At 41.2% G+C, this 24,342-nt stretch overlaps 1 protein-coding gene across 2 annotated transcripts in view; it reads right to left on the bottom strand.

Moving 5' to 3' along the window:
• Nucleotides 1–16,840: 16,840 nt before the first annotated feature.
• The window catches only part of LOC110497739 (cysteine-rich motor neuron 1 protein), a 122,330-nt gene continuing 114,828 nt past the window's right edge, over nt 16,841–24,342 (bottom strand). Inside the window, exons 16-18 of one of the 2 annotated variants that reach the window (XM_090211123.1) lie at nt 24,147–24,337; nt 20,933–21,039; nt 20,128–20,285 (exon numbers count right to left, since the gene is read on the bottom strand). In XM_090211123.1, coding sequence (XP_090067249.1) covers nt 20,204–20,285; nt 20,933–21,039; nt 24,147–24,337 — 380 coding nt within the window. In that variant the 3' untranslated portion in view covers nt 20,128–20,203. Of the gene's footprint in view, nt 21,040–24,146; nt 24,338–24,342 lie in introns of both variants that reach the window. The other variant, XM_036954715.2, reaches the window with a different exon arrangement.

The following is a 24,342-nucleotide window of genomic DNA, read 5'->3' as shown; positions in this document are numbered from 1 at the left end:
GGATCGAGGGAAAGAGGAACGGAGCAAAGTACAGAGAGATCCCTGATGAAAATCTGCTCTATAGCGCTCAGGACCTCAGACTGGCGCAAAGGTTCACCTTCCAACAGGGCAACGACCCTAAGCACACAGCCAAGCCGTGGAGTGGCTTACGGACAAGTCTCTGAATATCCTTGAGTGGCCCAGCCAGAGCCCGGACTTGAACCCCATTTCTGGAGAGACCTGAAAATAGTTGTGCGGCAACGCTCCCCATCCAACCTGACAGAGCTTGAGAGGATCTGCAGAAAAGAATGGGAGAAACTCCCCAAATACAGGTGTGCCAAGCTTGTAGCGTCATACCCAAGATGTCTGGAAAGCTGTAATCGCTGCCAAAGGTGCTTCAAGAGTACTGAGGAAAAGTTCTGAATACTTTTGTAAATGTGATATTGAAGTATTTTTAATTGGACAAAAATGATTAAAAAAAACAGTTTTTCCTTTGTCATTATGAGGTATTGTGTGTAGATTGATGAGTGGAAAAAAAATATTTAATACATTTTAGAATATGGCTGTAACGTAATAAAATTAGTTTCCGAATGCACTGTATCTACTAGTCTACTCTATCCATCCTACCTGGTGCGGAACATAATTGCAGAGAGGCACGTAAATTAGTATGCTGACAAATTAGTAGGCCGACATGCAAGTTAGAAGGCCAACATTAATTCATGTTCAATGAATCACGTTTGTGTTTTCTAGTGTTATGTCTTAATTGAGTCACATTATTTTGGGCTATTGTAACATGGGTTAAGCAACTTTTTCCTTTTTTGGTGACAATTGCAAATATTTGAACAACATTGTTTAAAAATAATATTTCAGCTTTATTTAACCAGGTAGGCCAGTTGAGAACCAGTTCTCATTTACAACTGGGACCTGGTCAAGATAAAGCAAAGCAGTGTGACAAAAACAACAACACAGAGCTACACATGGGATAAACAAACATACAGTTAATAACACAATAGAAAAATCTATATACAGTGTGTGCAAATGTAGTAAGATTAGGAAGGTAAGGCAATAAAAAGGCCATAGTGGTGAAATAATTAAAATGTTGCATTAACACTGGAGTGCTAGATTTGCAGATGATGATGTGCAAGTAGAGATACTGGGGTGCAATAGAGCAAAAAAATTGATAACAATAAGGGGATGAGGTAGTTGGGTGTGCTATTTACAAATGGGCTGTGTACAGGTACAGTGATCGGTAAGCTGCTCTGACAGCTGATGCTTGAAGTTAGTGAGGGAGATATGTCTCCAGCTTCAGTGGTTTACTGTATCATAATACAGTAATTTATGTATTATGATTACAGAAATTATTTACACTTTACATTATTTGTGGTCCTCAATAAACATTTACAGAATCCTGTAACAAATATCAGTAACCATCGACATTATCAATAACCATAGACAGAAGAAACCCTAACGATGAGTACTAAATAAAATACTTGATACACTGTAGGCTACATAATAAGTACAATAAAATAGGCTACACAATAATAACAAAACTCTGGTCTAAATGTAAACATGGCAGCATTAACTCTTGCTTATCAAGAGTACCATCATGCCAGATGCCTTACCTAAATACATCTCACCTACACCCAAGGCTAGCCTTGTTTTAAAGATATTACAAAGATATTTAAATTATTTCAGGATATGTCTTAACTCCCCAAGCACCCCAGCAAGCATTCTACTATGCATCCTTTATAAGTAATTTATGTTCTGTGTTCCATGTTTTATGAAGGAGTGGGCTGCTAATGAGGCATATGAGTGCTCTAAAATGGTAATATAGGCCAATATTCCACCTAGTAGGCACATAAAATACAGTGAGCAAGTCAATTTAAGTGTATGTAAGAGATCCCCACAGGAATTAAACCCACAACCTTGGTGCTACTCTTATACCAACTGAGCCACACAGACTGGCGCAGTAGGGTGGGTCAGTTCTACACTGCCAGCCAGTGTTGCTACTGCCAGACGACAGAAACACAAAGGAGTAAGTGTGGTTTTTTTTCTCTCTCTCTCTCTCTCTCTCTCTCTCTCTCTCTCTCGCTCTCTCTCTCTCTCTCTCTCTCTCTCTCTCTCTCTCTCTCCCTCGCTCCCTCGCTCCCTCTCTCTCTCTCTCTCTCTCTCTCTCTCTCTCTCTCTCTCTGGGTAGCACATCACATGATGTCAGAGAGCTAGGGCTTTGTCTGGCCCAGACTCGGATGACTGGCCTCCTGATTGTGGTCACCACTGAGAGGCACATGTGCGTACCGATAGGACACATGGGGAGTGAGTACCTCCGTTTTGTACAGACAGAAATGTGGTCGAATGCAGAAACCAAACAACAAAGTTTAAATCAAGCCTCTGAACTTCAACATATCAACATATCCCCAAGCAACTGGGAGAGTGTGGGTGATTAGAACCAATCCATTTTTAAAACAGTGCAGCGATACCCACGCATAGTAATCTTCAAATTATGGAACGATTAGGCCACAGTCAACATTCTGAAGGTAGAAGGGGGAAAGAAGATTCAAATTCAAGGCCAGACCATGTGATTTATCCAGGACCTGCTAAGCTGAGAAAGAAACATAAGGAATCAGACATTCACTGGATGAAAATGGGATCAAATCTCAACTCCGCTTCCCGGCAGTGTTGTGGGTCTGGAAGGGAATGCAAAGGATGGAATTCACAAGTGCCGATGAAGCCTTAATCAAGCTGCAAGAAACCTTTCCAGTCGAAGGCCTACGAACATTATGCATAATGGAGACCTCCGCGGACAAAGGGAAGTTCCCTGCTCTGAGAAGAGGACAGAATGGGAAAAACCAATGAATGCACTGTATGCTAAATGTGCACTGTAAGCTACATGCCTACATACCTTATCTAAGTTGTGACAATATTATTTTCCCTCCCCCCAATACAATCGATATTCTACTTTCCCCAAGTAACTGTTGTTTTCTATGAAGTAACCATAGAAGTAGCCGATGCCAATGGGCTACATGGACACTGACAAGACAATTCAAAGTGGGAAATATAGCATATGTCAATAACGATTCTACGGACTGGTATGTGTGTAAGAGTGTGTATGTGTGGGTGTGGGTGTGGGGATGTGTGTGTATATGAATGGATATGTGAGGGAGGGTGAATATGAATATGGGTAGGAGGGCGGGTGAGCGGGCGACAATGGGTGTGTGGATGCATAAGGTATTTGTCGTATGTGAATCAATGCAAATCGACAAGCAAGTCAATGTATGGATGCATGTAAATGAGTCTAAGAAGAGGGGAGTGTGGGAAAAGAGAGGAGATTGGGACAAGCCGGGAGGGTATCAGACACTTCCCTGAAGTGTGTGTGGTGGCTCCACTCATCTCACTTCGGTCTTTTGGTGGACCCACTCTCCCCAAGTAGAGCCCCACACGCCACTACAATTTAATTCACAATATATTACAAACTGACCACAGTATTTAAGCGGCAGTCCTTCTCCAATGTATTGACAATGACATAACCCACAGACCTTTGGTACATTAGGAGAGGAGTTGGAGCTTAAAAGCCCTAAGAAGGCATAGCGTCTCAAATTACAAAGAAGAACTTGCATTATGTTGTTTGTGTGCTCTCTGTTAAATGTTTGCTCAGCCTACATGTTCACAAGTTCTATAAATGTAATGTTATATATGTAATGTATACAGTAGCTAAGTATTCCTATGAGGACATCCATATCCATGGAATGTCCCCCACCCTTATATGACATGTCGGCTAACAATGTTTTATCTGGTTATTCAATGAAAGACGGAATAGACAAAGTTAACTTTGATTCTACGCAAGTAAAGGCTAACAAAATCCAACTTATTATATGGAATGTGCACAAACATCATGATTGTAAAAAAATAATAAGGTTCTTGAACATTTAAAGAGATTGTTAGCAGATTTCTGTTTTCCTGTAAGAGTTACACTTCAAAAAAGGAGAAACGGAATATTTGAAGAGGAGCTGGGTTGGAGAGGACTATGCTGCCACCTACTGTAGTAACAGCAGAGGTGTAGGCATCCTGATAAATAAGAATACACCCTTTCCCCCTATATCCAAGCACACAGACCAAGAAGGAAGTTGTCCAATTTTGAATTGTACATTACATGGTGAAACATACACATTTAGTTAATTGTATATATCCCAGGGGCAAATCTGATGTTTTAGATACAATTCAAGCTATATTAGATTAAACATAGACAGGAACTATTATTATAGCAGGGGACCTATATCACACATTCGGCAAGTTAGACAGACATAGCAATAAAAAAGGCAAATTCATTCATTCATTCATTCATTCATTCAAGTTTCCAGAGAGGCTGAAAAATGTTATCTCTAGAAATATTTAGCATACTACTGCTTTTTTAGTAAGAAAATCTATTCAAGAATTGACAAAAAATGTATTTCCCAAAATGCACTCAACAATACGCTGGGTTCTAAAATAGTTATTCTGTATCATGCTTAATTACACCTACAGAAACTAAATTTAGCTACGGAATATGGAGAATGAACAGAGTGAATCTTCAAGAACCAAAATTGATTAAAGACATAAACCAAAAAATAAATACCTTTACCATTACAAGTGTAGACAGAGAAGGACAGAGAAAAGCCGACGCCGACATAATTTGGAATGCTTTTAAGGCATAGATTAGGGGAATTATAATCTCATACTCAACGAAAGTTACATCTGAGTTTAAATGAAATAAAAATAGATCACTATCTTAAAAAAAGCTCATAAAAACATTTTACAATGTAAAGAACAAAATATATTTTCTGAATTTAACCAGGAATAGGAATATTATCTTTTACTTTTAAAGAGAGCCAGCATCTGCGGGTTAAACTCAAATAAAGCATACTATTTAATGGCAAATAAACCTGGAAAACACCTCGAAGCCCTCACAAAACCAATAGACACCCATTTTAAAAGCTATGAATTCTAGAATTAAATAACAGCTGGACTGATCCTACAGCCTTCCTAGACTCAATAACCCTGAAGCAACTATCAGCAGGCAAAGTATAGTCACTAAAAATAGAAATCCCCCAATTCGCATGGAGAAAAATATGGACGGCTTTCCCAACTAATTTTATTCGATATTCTTGGAAAAGGTAGTGCCCCTATTTACTCAAATGACAACACACGTCACTCAATTCAGTGCTTCCACTTTCCATGTATCAAACAGTTATTCAGTTATATATCGAGTTTAATAAATTGTGACAATAAAATAATAACGAAACTCATAAGCAACAGAATGGCAAAGGTCTTACCAGACTTGATATACATATGTACATATACATACAGTGCCTTGCGAAAGTATTCGGCCCCCTTGAACTTTGCAACCTTTTGCCACATTTCAGGCTTCAAACATAAAGATATAAAACTGTATTTTTTTGTGAAGAATCAACAACAAGTGGGACACAATCATGAAGTGGAACGACATTTATTGGATATTTCAAACTTTTTTAACAAATCAAAAACTGAAAAATTGGGTGTGCAAAATTATTCAGCCCCCTTAAATTAATACTTTGTAGCGCCACCTTTTGCTGCGATTACAGCTGTAAGTCGCTTGGGGTATGTCTCTATCAGTTTTGCACATCGAGAGACTGAATTTTTTTCCCATTCCTCCTTGCAAAACAGCTCGAGCTCAGTGAGGTTGGATGGAGAGCATTTGTGAACAGCAGTTTTCAGTTCTTTCCACAGATTCTCGATTGGATTCAGGTCTGGACTTTGACTTGGCCATTCTAACACCTGGATATGTTTATTTTTGAACCATTCCATTGTAGATTTTGCTTTATGTTTTGGATCATTGTCTTGTTGGAAGACAAATCTCTGTCCCAGTCTCAGGTCTTTTGCAGACTACATCAGGTTTTCTTCCAGAATGGTCCTGTATTTGGCTCCATCCATCTTCCCATCAATTTTAACCATCTTCCCTGTCCCTGCTGAAGAAAAGCAGGCCCAAACCATGATGCTGCCACCACCATGTTTGACAGTGGGTATGGTGTGTTCAGGGTGATGAGCTGTGTTGCTTTTACGCCAAACATAACGTTTTGCATTGTTGCCAAAAAGTTCAATTTTGGTTTCATCTGACCAGAGCACCTTCTTCCACATGTTTGGTGTGTCTCCCAGGTGGCTTGTGGCAAACTTTAAACGACACTTTTTATGGATATCTTTAAGAAATGGCTTTCTTCTTGCCACTCTTCCATAAAGGCCAGATTTGTGCAATATACTGATATACTGATTGTTGTCCAATGGACAGAGTCTCCCACCTCAGCTGTAGATCTCTGCAGTTCATCCAGAGTGATCGTGGGCCTCTTGGCTGCATCTCTGATCAGTCTTCTCCTTGTATGAGCTGAAAGTTTAGAGGGACGGCCAGGTCTTGGTAGATTTGCAGTGGTCTGATACTCCTTCCATTTCAATATTATCGCTTGCACAGTGCTCCTTGGGATGTTTAAAGCTTGGGAAATCTTTTTGTATCCAAATCCGGCTTTAAACTTCTTCACAACAGTATCTCGGACCTGCCTGGTGTGTTCCTTGTTCTTCATGATGCTCTCTGCGCTTTTAACGGACCTCTGAGACTATCACAGTGCAGGTGCATTTATACGGAGACTTGATTACACACAGGTGGATTGTATTTATCATCATTAGTCATTTAGGTCAACATTGGATCATTCAGAGATCCTCACTGAACTTCTGGAGAGAGTTTGCTGCACTGAAAGTAAAGGGGCTGAATAATTTTGCACGCCCAATTTTTCAGTTTTTGATTTGTTAAAAAAGTTTGAAATATCCAATAAATGTTGTTCCACTTCATGATTGTGTCCCACTTGTTGTTGATTCTTCACAAAAAAAATACAGTTTTATATCTTTATGTTTGAAGCCTGAAATGTGGCAAAAGGTCGCAAAGTTCAAGGGGGGCGAATACTTTCGCAAGGCACTGTACATATGAATTAAATCGGGTTTATTAAAAATAGACACTTACAAACAAATACAAGAACATAGTTCAGTATAATACAATATGGAAAAAACGAGTAGATTTATCAATAATGGCTGTTGATGCTGAAAAGGCTTTTCAAACTTTGGAAGCCTTCAACTTTCCAGCTAAAATAATACATTTCATAGTAAAATAATACATTTAAAGATCCTTATGCAAAAATATACACACATAATACATTATCTGATAAAATTGCTTTAGAAAGGTTCACAAGACAGGGATATCCTCGCTCCCCTCTCCTGTTTGTGCTGGCAATTGAACCGCTCACAGAAATAATTCGACAGGACCCCAACATAACAGATATCATTATTGGTAAACATGAATATAAACTAAACTTATTTGGCAATGGTCTCTTGATATACCTGACTAATATTGAAAACTCAATGCCAAAGTCAACATTCTGAAGGTACAAGGAGGAAAGGAGATCAAAATTGTTAAGACATTGGATTTATCAAACGCATTATTATCGAAATATTGAAAAAATGTGGGATACAGAGTGAAACAAAATAGACCAATTGAAGCCATATGGCATAAAGTATTACAAGCACTGGAAACATCCAAAGGATGAGAAATGAGAGGAAATGTTATTGTGAGACAGGCAGGATGGGTGTGGACAAGATGGGGAACATGTGGGTCTGAGCAAATGTATGTATGTAAATAATAAGTTGTCTATTGTTTTTGTCTATGTATGTTTTTGGGTTGTCAAATAAGTTAAATAAAATATTAACACAAACGAGTCTCTCTCTCTCTCTCTCTCTCTCTCTCTCTCTCTCTGGGTAGCACATCATGTGATGTCAGAGAGCAAGGGCTTTGTCTGGCCCATGCCTGACCTGGACTCGGATGACTGGTCTCCTGATTGTATTCACCACTGATTCTTTCAACTGAATAAAATGCCACCACTGGTACTGCTATTGTAAAGCAGATAGAATCAGTCAGTGTGTTGTGTGAATGTCTGCATAACCCTCCAAACCCTGTGGTTCATTCAGGTCCTCCTACCCCAGCAGAGTAACATTGTTTTTAGGTTCTTAACTGATTTACAGGTTGTGGAAACATTATATATACACTACCATTCAAAATTTGGGGTCACTTAGAAATGTCCTTGTTTTTGAAAGAAAATATATATTTTTTGTCCATTAAAATAACATCAAATTGATCCAATGGCACGTTGTGTGAACTAATCCAAATTTACCATTTCAAAAGACTAATTGATCATTAGAAAACCCTTTTGCAATTATGTTAGCATAGCTGAAAAGTCTTGTTCTGATTAAAGAAGCAATACAACTTTCTTTAGACTAGTTGTGAATCTGGAGCATCAGCATTTGTGGGTTCGGTTACAGGCTCAAAATGTCCAGAAACAAAGACCTTTCTTCTGAAACTCGTCAGTCTATTCTGGTTCTGAGAAATGAAGGCTATTCCATGTGACAAATTGCCAAGAAACTGAAGATCTCATACAATGTTGTGTACTACTCCCTTCACAGGAGAATAGAAAGAGGAGTGGGAGGCCCCGGTGCACAACTGGGCAAGAGGACAAGTACATTACAGTGTCTAGTTTGAGAAACAGACTCTTCACAAGTCCTCAACTGGCAGCTTCATTAAATAGTTTCAAAACACCAGTCTCAACGTCAACAGTGGAGAGGCGACTCGGGATGTTGGCTTTCTAGGCAGAGTCCTCTGTCCAGTGTCTGTGTTCTTTTGCCCATCTTAATATTTTATTTTTATTGGCCAGTCTGAGATATGTTTTTTTCTTTGCAAATTGTGAGGCGTCTGTTTCTCAAACTAGACACTCTAATGTACTTGTCCTCTTGCTCAATTGTCCTCTTGCTTACTTAAAAAAAAAAACGTTTTAGTAAGTGCAATGTTGGGACGCAAACTCAAAATGGAATACATTTCAACTGTATATCTGACATGGTACAAGTGTCTTCTTTTTTTTTAACCATGTGTGTGAGGTGTATACTTTTTTTTCAAAGTAGATTCCTTTGGTTTCGATTACCCTGTAGGGAGCAATGCAGTGGGAGCAACAAATATAACCATCCACCTCTTTTGTCTTGTCCAGCTCATTTAGCTATCTATGAGGCAAGGAGAATGTGTTTAATATATTCCTCTTATCTAAAGACAAGATGTCTAGAAAAATAAGAGTTGAGAAAAGGTCAGGATACAACCTTAGAAGGATATTGCCACAAGATAGGGAGAATGACATGATGCAGTATACTCTCTATCAAACACATTTACCATTGTTGGTTATCTGAAAGATTCCGTGATTAGCTACAGACTGTACAAACAAGCACATTGAAATGGTTTGATTAAACTTCACATTTGGTTAATTGTAGTATTTCAATCAAACATGATCATCTATAAATGTTTTCCCATTGTCAAAAATACATTTCTGAATGGTTATTTCAGGATCTGTAAAATAATCTGATTCATGCTACTCTTCTCAAAGTAGACGCTTTTAAAATAAGACAAGGCACTACATAATCAGACATAGGAGTGGGCAGTTACTGTATAGTTGTGTAAATAGAAACACTGCCTAAACATTTCTACGCCAGGTTAGACTGAATCCGACCTTTTAGGCTTGACAGGCATCCTGATCACATATCATACAGTATTCAATACTCTCTGTGCACCTCCATGCCTAAATGACTAGTAAGTCAGGCAGTCCAATGCTTTCCAGGGACCATCATTGAATGTGCGATCTGCAATATTTACTGTGGCGCATTGGTCATTTCAATTAAAGTGATCACGTTGACCTCACTGTCAGTCCTTGTAACCATAGTTCCATCTATGAATTTGAGAGTGAGTACATTTTCTCCAATCCCCGTCCCTCAAGCTTAATGGTTTCTTGCTTAAGAAGGATTCTACGAATGCAGGATTGTGGCTTTCAAGGGGACTTCAGGTAACCAATGTCTACGCTGCTGGTCACACTGCCATGCATGTAGAATGTGTTGAGAAGCATTTCTAATTAGGATTTGCCTCCTCTGAATGGCTGCGGTCTAAAGGTAAGCACAGCAGGTTATCTATGCCCTCCCTGGTCCCCTTCATCATGCCTAGTTATATGTGTCATACGATGTGTCAATGAGCCAAGGTCAGAGGAGTCAGGAGTCAGAGGTCAGAGAGTCATAGACTCTGTCCCAAATGGCAACCTATCCCCTAAATGAACTACTTTTGACCAGGGCCCATAGGGTCCATATAGGACACAGCATGGAGTCTTGTGGTTGGAGGGGATGTATTATTCTTTAGACGGTAGCTAGCAGCACAGTGGCTGGTGGTTTTCAAGCTGACTGAGGGTGAGTGGCAGATTGAATACCCTTGGGTACTGACTGACTCCCAACCTTAATTCTGTGTCATCATCATCATATGTCACGGCCATGGTCACATGACAGGTTCATAAATGATTAGGGTTCAAATGTTATTATAAAGACAAGATGGGACTAATTACAAAACCCCTGTCAAAAATATCTGATGGCATTCAATGCAGTTTTGAGATTCAATGCAAATTTCCATTCCTTGAAAAAGTGATATATTGTTAGCTATCTATAACATCTTTATAAGCCTCTTATGAAGCAAAACAGTGGATGCTAGACAGGAGTGTTTTCCACCTTGCCCCAGTGCACCATGGAATGCCTTTCATTCCTCACGTGGACCCAAGGTATGGCAGCAGCTCATGTGAGTAGCGTGAGTTCTCCATGTATGTGAGAGTGTATGAGAGTGGGCGAGGGGAGTGGGTAACTACTGTGTGAGTAACAGCGTGGTATTACAGCTGATGAGGATTTGGGGGAAGGAGGCACCAGTCAGAGCTTTTGCTGAGGCCTTCACCAGAATCAACACTGTATGATGTTGTGGAGATTAATTAACATTGTGTGTGTGTATGTGTGTGTATGTGTGTGTGTATGTGTGTGCATGTGTGTGTATCTGTGTGTGTAAAGTGTGTATGGTACTGTATGTGTGTGGTGGTTTATAATGACGACAGCTAGCACTTCCCGATAATCCATGACTAGCATTGTAAAACTGCTTAACGTGATTTCAAAGACGCTTCTCTTGAACTCACGAGGCTGGGAAAGGCAATCCATTGACCGCTTGGACTGATCCTTAACCACAGCCACTGAAAATCACAAGATGCAATTTCCAATAATCTCTCTCCGCAAATGTCACAGATACAGTATTATCATCAGACAGAACAACACTTGTCGAGTGCATACTGGAGGGAGAGCATTGCTGGCACACACACACGCACACACACACACGCACACACACGCGCACACACACACACACACATACACACACACACACACACACACACACACACACACACACACACACACACACACACACACACACACACACACACACACACACACACACACGCACACACGCACACACACACACTACTCACTGCCAGACTGAGCTGCTTGTTACATTAACATAGGGCAGGTTTCCCCAACTGGTGGCCCAATTTTGTGCAGAGTTTTTGTTGTTAGACATAAAAGACTGTAAAAACACCAGGAAATCAACTCCAAGTGATTCTTATTGAAGAAATCTTTTTCCAAGTATTCCCACGCACAACAGAGAGACACGAGATCACATATGAATATAGCAAGGTTTGAAATGATTATGTTTAAGTCAATCCTTATACCTGTTTTGGCTTCTTCTGGTCAATTTACTGTCTACAAATGATTTGTAATGATGCTACGACCCCACCAACCATCCGCTCAAGGAAAATCTAGTTTATAATCCCTGACATAGGGGCTTCTGTGACAGAGTCAGCATTAGGGACAAAGTAAGAGGATTAGTTGATGGACATTTCTGGCATGCCTGGTCAATTAGAAAAATGAAAATAGTAAAAAAAGGTAGCGCTGCCATGCTGTCACAGACACCCCGCCCCCTCTACACTCTCCCTCTATCTCCCTTACTCACACATACCCAGACAGATATATATATATATGTATACTGTATATATATATATACACAAAGGCACACACACAGATGTGCACACACAGTGAATATTCACTGAAAATATTGGGCATATTTACAGAGAAGATTGTAGTTGTTTTTTTGTAGTGGATTATCTAAAACATTCAAATAAAATAATAATAATAGAATTATATAATAGCTAAAAACATTCCAGCATGACTGCGACGTGGCAACATCTGTTAATCTACCTATACCGCGTCATCATCACTGAATGGATGTTAATCTACCTATACCACATCATCATCACTGAATGAATGCTAATCTACCTATACCACGTCATCATCACTGTATGGATGTTAATCTACCTATACCACGTCAGCATTACTGAATGGATGCTAATCTACCTATACCGCGTCATCATCACTGAATGGATGTTAATCTATCTATACCACGTCAGCATCACTGAATGGATGTTAATCTACCTATACCAAATCAAATCAAATGTATTTATATAGCCCTTCGTACATCAGCTGATATCTCAAAGTGCTGTACAGAAACCCAGCCTAAAACCCCAAACAGCAAGCAATGCAGGTGTAGAAGCACGGTGGCTAGGAAAAACTCCCTAGAAAGGCCAAAACCTAGGAAGAAACCTAGAGAGGAACCAGGCTATGTGGGGTGGCCAGTCCTCTTCTGGCTGTGCCGGGTGGAGATCATAACAGAACATGGCCAAGATGTTCAAATGTTCATAAATGACCAGCATGGTCCAATAATAATAAGGCAGAACAGTTGAAACTGGAGCAGCAGCACGGTCAGGTGGACTGGGGACAGCAAGGAGTCATCATATCAGGTAGTCCTGAGGCATGGTCCTAGGGCTCAGGTCCTCCGACAGAGAGAAAGAAAGAGAGAAAGAGAGAATTAGAGAGAGCACACTTAAATTCACACAGGACACCGAATAGGACAGGAGAAGTACTCCAGATATAACAAACTGACCCTAGCCCCCCGACACATAAACTACTGCAGCATAAATACTGGAGGCTGAGACAGGAGGGGTCAGGAGACACTGTGGCCCCATCCGAGGACACCCCGGACAGGGCCAAACAGGAAGGATATAACCCCACCCACTTTGCCAAAGCACAGCCCCCACACCACTAGAGGGATATCTTCAACCACCAACTTACCATCCGGAGACAAGGCTGAGTATAGCCCACAAAGATCTCCGCCACGGCACAACCCAAGGGGGGGGGCGCCAACCCAGACAGGATGATCACATCAGTGACTCAACCCACTCAGGTGACGCACCCCTCCCAGGGACGGTATGAGAGAGCCCCAGTAAGCCAGTGACTCAGCCCCTGTAATAGGGTTAGAGGCAGAGAATCCCAGTGGAAAGAGGGGAACCGGCCAGGCAGAGACAGCAAGGGCGGTTCGTTGCTCCAGAGCCTTTCTGTTCACCTTCCCACTCCTGGGCCAGACTACACTCAATCATATGACCCACTGAAGAGATGAGTCTTCAGTAAAGACTTAAAGGTTGAGACCGAGTTTGCGTCTCTGACATGGGTCAGACCGTTCCATAAAAATGGAGCTCTATAGGAGAAAGCCCTGCCTCCAGTTGTTTGCTTAGAAATTCTAGGGACAATTAGGAGGCCTGCGTCTTGTGACCGTAGCGTACGTGTAGGTATGTACGGCAGGACCAAATCAGAGAGATAGGTAGGAGCAAGTACCACATCATCATCACTGAATGGATGTTAATCTACCTCTACCACATCATCATCACTGAATGGATGTTAATCTAACTATACTTTTTGCCCGCTTTGAGGACAATACAGTGCCACTGACACGGCCCGCAACTAAAACATGCGGACTCTCCTTCACTGCAGCCGACGTGAGGAAAACATTTAAACGTGTCAAACCTCGCAAGGCTGCAGGCCCAGACGGCATCCCCAGCCGCGCCCTCAGAGCATGCGCAGACCAGCTGGCTGGTGTGTTTACGGACATATTCAATCAATCCCTATCCCAGTCTGTTGTTCCCACATGCTTCAAGAGGGCCACCATTGTTCCTGTTCCCAAGAAAGCTAAGGTAACTGAGCTAAACGACTACCGCCCCGTAGCACTCACTTCCGTCATCATGAAGTGCTTTGAGAGACTAGTCAAGGACCATATCACCTCCACCCTACCTGACACCCTAGACCCACTCCAATTTGCTTACGCCCAAATAGGTCCACAGACGATGCAATCTCAACCACACTGCTCACTGCCCTAACCCATCTGGACAAGAGGAATACCTATGTGAGAATGCTGTTCATCGACTACAGCTCGGCATTTAACACCATAGTGCCCTCCAAGCTCGTCATCAAGCTCGAGACCCTGGGTCTCGACCCCGCCCTGTGCAACTGGGTACTGGACTTCCTGACGGGCCGCCCCCAGGTGGTGAGGGTAGGCAACAACATTTCCACCCCGCTGATCCTCAACACTGGGGCCCCACAAGGGTGCGTTCTGAGCCCTCTCCTCTACTCCCTGTTCACCCACGACTGCGTGGCCACGCACGCCTCCAACTCAATCATCAAGTTTGCGGACGACACAACAGTGGTAGGCTTGATTACCAACAACGACGAGACGGCCTACAGGGAGGAGGTGAGGGCCCTCGGAGTGTGGTGTCAGGAAAATAACCTCGCACTCAACGTCAACAAAACTAAGGAGATGATTGTGGACTTCAGGAAACAGCAGACACCCTATCCACATCGATGGATCGATGGAACAGTAGTGTTGAGGGTAGTAAGTTTTAAGTTCCTCGGCGTACACATCACAGACAAACTGAATTGGTCCACCCACACAGACAGCATCGTGAAGAAGGCGCAGCAGCACCTCTTCAACCTCAGGAGGCTGAAGAAATTTGGCTTGTCACCAAAAGCACTCACAAACTTCTACAGATGCACAATCTAGAGCATCCTGTCGGGCTGTATCACCGCCTGATACGGCAACTGCTCCGCCCACAACCGTAAGGCTCTCCAGAGGGTAGTGAGGTCTGCACAACGCATCACCGGGGGCAAACTACCTGCCCTCCAGGACACCTACACCACCCGATGTCACAGGAAGGCCATAAAGATCACCAAGGACAACAACCACCCGAGCCACTGCCTGTTCACCCCGCTATCATCCAGAAGGCGAGGTCAGTACAGGTGCACCAAAGCTGGGACCGAGAGACTGAAAAACAGCTTCTATCTCAAGGCCATCAGACTGTTAAACAGCCACCACTAACATTGAGTGGCTGCTGCCAACACACTGACTCAACTCCAGCCACTTTAATAATGGGAATTTATGGGAAATGATGTAAAATATATCACTAGCCACTTTAAACAATGCTACCTAATATAATGTTTACATACCCTACATTATTCATCTCATATGTATATGTATATACTGTACTCTATATCATCTACTGCATCTTTATGTAATACATGTATCACTAGCCACTTTAACTATGCCACTTTGTTTACATACTCATCTCACATGTATATACTGCACTCAATACCATCTACTGTATCTTGCCTATGCCGCTCTGTACCATCACTCATTCATATATCTTTATGTACATATTCTTTATCCCCTTACACTTGTGTCTATAAGGTAGTAGTTTTGGAATTGTTAGCTAGATTACTTGTTGATTATTACTGCATTGTCGGAACTAGAAGCACAAGCATTTCGCTACACTCGCATTAACATCTGCTAACCATGTGTATGTGACAAATAAAATTTGATTTGATTTGATTACCACATCATCATCACTGAATGGATGTTAATCTAACTACACCACATCATCATCACTGAATGGATGTTAATCTACCTATACCACATCATCATCACTGAATGGATGTTAATCTACCTATACCACATCATCATCACTGAATGGATGTGACTGAGGTTATGAATTAGTTTTACTGTCAACAGCATAATCAGTCAAATATGGCATACGTGAAAATATATTTAGTAAAAAGATAATGAATGACATAAGTCAAACTAATCCTATAGGGATAACTGCAGACATGTATTACGTGAATGTAGTGCAGAAGATGGAAGTAACTGGAAAGTGGCTATCAGCTAAATTTGACGTGACATTATGGTTTTCTAAAAGATCTCTGTCTCCTCCCAGTGGCTTGTACTGGTCATTTGCGCATGTGCTGCACAGTACCAGATAACGTGACAGTAATTGAACCTTGTTGTCCAGTCCCTTATTCACCCACCTCCAGACATACTGCCATTGACTTTGGTCCATTAAGTTACATGACCAGTTACTGTTAAAAATGATAGATGGAATCTAATTTATTCACTCAGTGTTATTTTTAGTTGATGCAGCTAAGAAACAATTCCTATGAAGAGGAAAGTCTACATAGAGTACCAAGGTTATTATAGCTACAGTTTACTTTTCCCTGAGGGAGTTGAACCCTCAACCTTGCACTCCTCTTACTTACTGAGCCATACCGGGCCAGGTACTGTATCACTAAGCAGACAACTGGAAGTGGGTCGCACATTATTTATCTGCCTCAGCTGGCTGGCTGGGGCTGATAAAAGGTTTTGGTGCCATAGCATTCATCCCATTTACTGAGTCAGTGCTCGCTAAATGGCTTGACCTATAGGTAGGTGTCTTTTCAAAGTGCTGCATTTGGAATCATGCTTTTGTACCCCTTGAAAACATTTATTTGATTGAATCTATCCTCTAGTCTTCATCTGAACCCACAGAGATTTCTGCCTCAAGCAGAAAATAAGAGAAAGGCGCAGCTTTTCGACATTTTCTGCTCGAGGCAGAAATCACTGAGGCAGAAATCACTGTGGGCAGAGAGGATGTGGACAGGTTGAGGTCAAATTCCCTAAGAGGTAAGAATGACAACACCAGGACTTTTAATACTCATGATGATTGTACTGAACAGCCAGACGTCTGTTTTCAAATGATTTATTGTGCTGCAAAGAAACAAACGTAAACAATACAGAAACGTGCAAAAGAATCCGCTGTGCTACGGGAAATTCAGAACCAAGTCTTTATCTATCACTCTTTATGGATCTTGTTTTTGCAATATCATCATTATCAATATCAACATGTTATTTTTTACATAAGCATAAAACAACAGTACTATACAGCCTATAAAGGGGATTGGCAGTTGTGTAAATTAAAGGAGTAAAGGGAAAGAATGGGGACAGAGAGATATCCCTCCCATCTCAAAGGGCTATCTTTATTGGGACAGAGGAACAGGCTCGTCAGGTCGTCAGGCTTTTGTGCGTGGACAAGACAGATCTAGCCTGATCCCAGATCTGTTCGTGTTGTCTAGCTAGCCAACTCATATGGTCGTTATCACACTGCGTGACAATCAAAGTGCATGACAATGACCATAGAAGGTGGCAAGACAGCACAAAGCAGATCTGGGATCAGGCAGGTCCATAGGTGTCCAAAAACCCTGATTAAAGATGAGGAAGCTTGTGATCCTCCAACTTCTCCACCTGCCTAAAGTACAACCTTATTTAAACGCTCTTTGAGACCAACACAACACCAAAACAGTTTCACAATTTCAGCTGCATTATCATTTCATCTCCTATTATGTTCATGTTCAATTACCTTACTCATTAATAAATTATTTCGGTCATTTAACACAATAAATTAAATTGTATTTTTTCTCTCTCTTTCTTTCCAACCATGTTTTTTTTGTGTTTATTTTTGATTTGGCAAGTGATGCTCAAGTATTTACAACAATACTTGGAGGATGCACTGAAAAATACAAAGATTTCACCCTGTAAGACCCATTGTGAATAAGATGCTTATCTTGTAATAGCACTTTACTCAACCAAGAGTTGTAGAGCCATGTCCTGCAACCTACAGCCAAGTCATATAAGAACTCAGCTAGTCAAGGTGACGTGTGTGTACAATAGAACATAATCAAATCAATCACTATTATTCATCACTTCAACGATCTCAATTTATGTGGATTTAAGTGGGGTTTGAATAACGTGGTTTGTGTCCAGATGATAGAGCTGCATAATAGGTTGGAGAATCAAACCAATCAACTGTTCTTTGAAAACATACAGTAGCTGTTGGTTATACAGTAGATTTGAGTATGTTTGTCCTATGTTTGGAGAAAACTTAGAACAAGAGCAAGCTTCAGTTGCAATTACTGTTTTGAAAGTTAAATATTTCTCCCTCTCATCAGAAATCAGGGGCGCAACTTTGGTTTTAGAAGAGGGGGGGGGGGGGGGGGGGGGCATAATTTATTTTGTATTTTTTTATCCAGTTGGATAAACACTCCAAACAGCCTACCCGGCTCAGAGGTATCCACATGGTCCTAAAGCACACAGTTGCCTCGTCTTGTATTACATTCCAATTATAAAATTGGGGAGGGGGGGACAACATTTTTATTTCAGAATGTTGGGGGGGACATGTGAAAGATGCACCCCTGTCAGAAATACTTACCTATGAACAGACATGCAGTGCCTCCATACAGTAACTGATTTGGCTCTGTAGGATTATTACTAGATTCTTGTTTTTACAGTTCTACATTAAACACACTATTATGCAGAGTTTTAAGTTGTGGTTTTGCAGATTAAATATTCAGAAGCAACTGGAACCTAATTTGTAACACTGGATCTCACAGGGCTCAGAAAAAAACTAAGGGCACCTATTTCAAAGAAAAGTATTTGTAAAAAAAAAAAAAAACACCAAGAGGTTATTTTCTATATAAAAGTGCCAAGATGTATGATTCTACGTAAATTTTTGTCAGACAGATTAAGATACACCCAAGACAAACTATCACAAGTCAACTACTACCCCTCCCTTCCTCCATCCCTCCATCCCACCCTCTCTCCCAGAGCTTATGTCCACCCACTTTCCAGTAGTTTTGACATCAGAAGCAAATGAAAGAGAAGAATAAAAGATTGAGAGAGCCTGGTACTGCTCAGCCCAGAACTCACTTGTCATTATATGGTTGGCATTTTGGACATTGCTTCATTCAGGGAAGCAGATTGACACAAATAGATAGGGAACTCACAGACCAATCAAACAAAGCCCTCATGGACATACAATGGGTTTAAAATAAAAAAAAATTGACATCAAATAAATGAGAAAAAAAGATTGACGTTCGTCTTTTTTCCGTCCTGTCTCTATCACTCCTCTTTTTGACTTTTTTTTCAAACAAGCAAGGCAAATGGAATGCTAGTTCTCATCAAGTGTGCCATTATTACATCACATCTCTTTTCTCAATCATAAATACATTCAATAGGAAATGAATGGAGAAATGTACATGTGAAGAAAACAAACCTTGTATGTATGAATGTGTGTTGACACACGTACATACATGCATACACAACATACATACATATATAGTCACACAATATTTTCATCTGTTGCAGTAATATGTACATAAGTGTTCCTATAATGTTTGAAACCATTTTTTTTGTTGTTGCAAAGAATAAAATAACAAAGGTGCTTGGGTAAAACGAGGTGATGCAACAGCCTCCAGAAGAGGAGACTGTTAGTCGCACAGCCAGTAAAACAAAACAAAAGGAAGGAGGAAAAATATCAGAGCTACTTTTACCGTAGCTCATCTTCAGAGACCCCAAGAGTAAAGACATTTGAACATATTCGATGATACCATGTTTCCTTGAATTCTCAGTGTTTCCTAAAAGAGCCAAAGAGTATCTCTATGTGTGTGTGACTCAGTGGAAAACAGACTTACAGAAGCAAAGCAGCACTTATAAAGCATATGCGCAAGTCCTCAAGAAATACACTCGCTTCATCCTGCCTTTATCAACCGGAACCCCTTTATTCTTTATCCAAAATAAAAGACACCATAGTTTGGAGTGAGTGAAAGTCAACTTGTCCTTTGATGTTAAATACATTTAGCCAAATTATGACGGAGATTTGAAAATGAGGAGGAAAATGAGAACATCCAAGAAAAATAAACAGATAATAGAAATCCAAACAACTGACCAGGGAGAACAACAGCCTGGTGACGGAGCGAGTGGCGCTTTTTTCTTTCTGTCCACTTCCTTTCCAACAGGTGACGTTCCACAGGAAAAGAAAAGACAACTAGACAATTTTGACGTTTTCAAAGGAGGGGAGGAAAAGAGGAAGGAAAGAAGGGAGGAATAGTCCAGCTTGAACAGACCTGAGAGAGGTGCTCAGTTGAGTTCTGTCTGTGATGGGGTCTACGGTGTCTGACCTCTCTTTCTTTCCTTCGTTCACTCTCGTTCGTCTGAGTCGCCACATGAAGTCCGGCAGTCGTCAGTCCGTCCTGCCATGGCTTATAGCTCAGCTCAGACAGGCCACAGCGTTCCTCTAGCCTCACTCTCACAGGGTGTGATTTTTATTTGACAGACAGTCAGAGGAGCTTTGGTTCTAAAAGTTCAGTGTTCAACAGAAAACAATAGCTTGGATTATTCGGTTTATCTCTTCAAAGGCCTTTTTCAAGGAAGCAGGAATGCAGGAAAATACCATAGCTTGAAAAATACCCAGTTTGTCCTAATCCCAAAGCTTCATATCTAAGTTTACACACACACACACACACACACACACACACACACACACACACACACACACACACACACGTAACACTCACTGACAATCATTTTTTTTATTATAATAATCTAGGGAAAGTCTAGATTCTGGTTCTCCCATTGTGCCATCATAATCCTAATTCTATTCTATTTTGTTTGGTTTGTTATTAATCTTGAGGACATTGTCAATTGTCTGTCTGTTCTTTTTTTGTTTGGAGTGATCTTTGCTAGTTTGCTAGTGATCTTGTCATCTTATAGGTTTGGTGACATGTCTTTGTCTGTCTGTGGTAAGTCATAGTTGTTCTGACGGTACTGTAGGTAAGGTGCTCTCTCATTCTTTCTCTCTCTCTCTCTGGTTTTGGCTGCTTGCTGACTGCTGAGTACAGGACGCGAGGCGAGGCCAGTCTGTCTCACTGAGTCTGGTAGAAGTTGTCGGCCTGCAGGTTGTTGAAGTTGTTTTGTTTCTGCATGCTGTAGTAACCGCTGTACCTAGAATCAGGGTCGGCGATCCGGAGCATGCGCTGCGAACTGTCCACCTGCACCTTGGTACCTTTCTGGCAGTCCACATACACCAGCTGGTTGTTGAGGCAGGTGGGCTATAGAGGACACACACACATTTAGTTACCTCCACAGTTAACAATCTAGTTAGGCTCAGAGCCTTAGATATCGATTTTATTTGTATATTCATACTATTTTATATTTCTCAGTAAGGCTCTGCTCAGGCTGTATACATAGAGTACTTACTATGTCATTACTATATAGCTAGAAAATGTAATCATTCTATGTAATAGTCATATTTTTTATATATTATTATAATATATATCTATATTCAAAAGTAAAGACATTGATCACGAATCCTTCTCCATAAACTGCTGAGGTGATATTCCCTGGCGTTTTATTCTGTCAACTATATTACAACAACAACCCACAGGCTGCAGTAAAGCAGGACAGAAACCAACCAGGCATACAGTGCATTCAGAAAGTATTCAGACCCCTTGACTTTAAAAAAAAACATTGTGTTGTGTTACAGCCTCTGAAATTGATTAAATAAAACAAATCCTCATCAATCTACACACAATACCCCATAATGACAAAGCGAAAACAGGTTTTTAGAAATGTTGGTGCATTTTTTCAATATAAAAAACAGAAACACCTTATTTACATAAGTATTCAGACCCCGTGCTATGAGACTCCATTGATCATCCTTGAGATGTTTTTCAACTTGATTATAGTCCACCTGTGATAAATTAAATTGATTGGACATGATTTGGAAAGCCACACATCTGTTTATATAAGGTCCCACAGTTGACAGTGCATCTCAGAGCAAAAAACAATCCATGAGGTCGAAGGAATTAGAGCTCAGAGACAGGATTGTGTTGAGGCACAGATCTGGGGAAGGGTACAAAAACATTTCTACAGCATTGAAGGTCCACAAGAACACAGAACATAATTCTTAAATGGAAGAAGTTTGGAACCACCAAGACTCTTCCTAGAGCTGGCTGCCCGGTCAAACTGAGCAATCGGGGGAGAAGGGCCTTGGTCAGTGAGGTGACCAAGAACCCAATGGTCACTCTGACAGAGCTCCAGAGTTCCTCTGTGGAGATGGGAGAACTTTCCAGAAGGACAAACCATCTCTGCAGCACTCCAACAATCAGACATTTATGGTAGAGTGGCCAGACGGAAGCCAGTCCTCAGTAAAAAGCACATGACATGCCACTTGGAGTTTTCCAAAAGGCAACTAAAGGACATTCAGACCATGAGAAACAAGATTCTCTGGTCTGATATGAAACCAAGATTGAACTCTTTGGCCTGATTGCCAAGCGTCACATCTGGAAGAAACCTGGCACCATCCCTACAGTGAAGCATGTTAGTGGCAGCATCATGCTGTTGGGATGTTTTTCAGCGGCAGGGACTGGGAGAATAGTCACAATAGAAAAGTCTATATACAGTATGTGCAAATGTAGTACGATTAGGGATGTAAGGCAATAAATAGGCCGTAGTGGCGAAATAATTACAATTTAGCAATTAAACACTGGAGTGATAGATGTGCAGAAGATGAATGTGCAAGTAGAAATACTGGGGTGCAAAGGAGCAAAAAAACAACAATATGGGGAGGAGGTAGTTGGGTGGGGTATTTACAGATGGACTATGTACAGGTGCAATGATCGGTAAGCTGCTCTGACAGCTGATGCTTAAAGTTAGTGAGGGAGATAAGTCTCCAGCTTCAGTGATTTTTGCAATTCGTTCCAGTTATTGGCAGCAGAGAACTGGAAGGAAAGGCGGCCAAATGAGGAATTGGCTTTGGGGTTGACCAGTGAAATATATCTGCTGGAGCGTGTGCTACGGGTGGGTGCTGCTATGGTGACCAGTGAGCTGAGATAAGGCAGGGCATTACCTAGCAAAGACTTATAGATGACCTGGAGATAGTTGGTTTGGCAACGAATATGGCAAAGGCAAGCCAACGAGAGCATACAGCTTGCAGTGGTGGGTAGTATATGGGGCTTTGGTGACAAAATGAATGGCACTGTGATAGACTACATCCAATTTGCTGAGTAGAGGGTTGGAGGCTATTTTGTAAATGACATCGCCGAAGTCAAGGATCGGTAGGATAGTCAGTTTTACGAGGGAATATTTGGCAGCATGAGTGAAGGATGCTTTGTTGCGAAATAGGAATACGATTCTAGATTTAATTTTGGATTGGAGATGCTTAATGTGAGCCTGGAAGGAGAGTTTACAGTCTAACCAGACACCTAGGTATTTGTAGTTCCACATATTCTAAGTCAGAACCGTCTAGAGTAGTGATGCTAGACGGGTGGGCGGGTGCAGGCAGCGATCGGTTGAAGAGCATGCATTTAGTTTTGCTTGCATTTAAGAGCAGTTGGAGGCCACGGAAGGAGTGTTGTATGGCATTGAAGCTCATCTGGAGGTTTGTTAATGCAGTGCCAAAGAAGGGACAGAAATACAGAATGGTGTCGTCTGCATAGAGGTGGATCAGAGCATCACCAGCAGCAAAAGCGACATCATTTATGTATAAGGAGAAAAGAGTTGGCCCGATAATTGAACCCTGTGGCCTGAAAGCCTTTGCCAGGTTGATGAATATGGCTGCACAGTATTGTCTTTTATCAATGGCGGTATTGTCTTTTATCAATACCTTCTCCGCTATTGTTTAGGACCTTGAGCGTGGCTGAGGTGCACCCATGACCAGCTCGGAAACTAGATTGCATAGCGGAGAAGGTACGGTGCCATTCGAAATGGTCGGTGATCTGTTTGTTCAGTTTGCTTTCGAAGACTTTAGAAAGGCAGGGTAGGATAGATATAGGTCTGTAACAGTTTGGGTCTAGAGCTTTCCAATCTTTAGGGATCTCAGATGATAAGAAAGAGAGGTTGAACAGGCTAGTAATAGGGGTTGCAACAATTGCGGCGGATAATTTTAGAAAGAGAGGGTCCAGATTGTCTAGCCCAGCTGATTTGTAGGGGTAAAGATATATGATATATATATGATATATTAAGATATTTCTATTTTCTATTTTAAAAATTTGCTAAAATGTCTAAAAACCTGTTTTTGCTTTGTCATTATGGGGTATTATGTGTAGATTGATGAGGGAAAAAATCGATTTATTTTTAATCCATTTTAGAATAAGGCTGCAAGTTAAAAAATAAACTTTCCGAATGTACTGTAAATATGGGTAATGTCTCCCCTTACCTTAGTGGGGGTGCGATAGCAGAGCACAGGGATCCACTGCTTCTTCTGGTTGACGTAGAGCAGAGCTGTGATGGTGAAGAGCATCATGACGATGGGCAGTGCCACCCAAGCCACAGAGTGCAGTTTGGTGTCCTCACTGGGAACTGGGGTCTTCCCATCCAGATAGGGCATTTGGAGACTACCAAAGTCCCCTGTG

The sequence above is a fragment of the Oncorhynchus mykiss genome, chromosome 19 (genome assembly GCF_057628025.1).
Source record: "Oncorhynchus mykiss isolate SJ-2025 chromosome 19, ASM5762802v1, whole genome shotgun sequence".
Taxonomy (NCBI): domain Eukaryota; kingdom Metazoa; phylum Chordata; class Actinopteri; order Salmoniformes; family Salmonidae; genus Oncorhynchus; species Oncorhynchus mykiss.
This window is presented reverse-complemented; position numbering and strand designations above follow the sequence as displayed.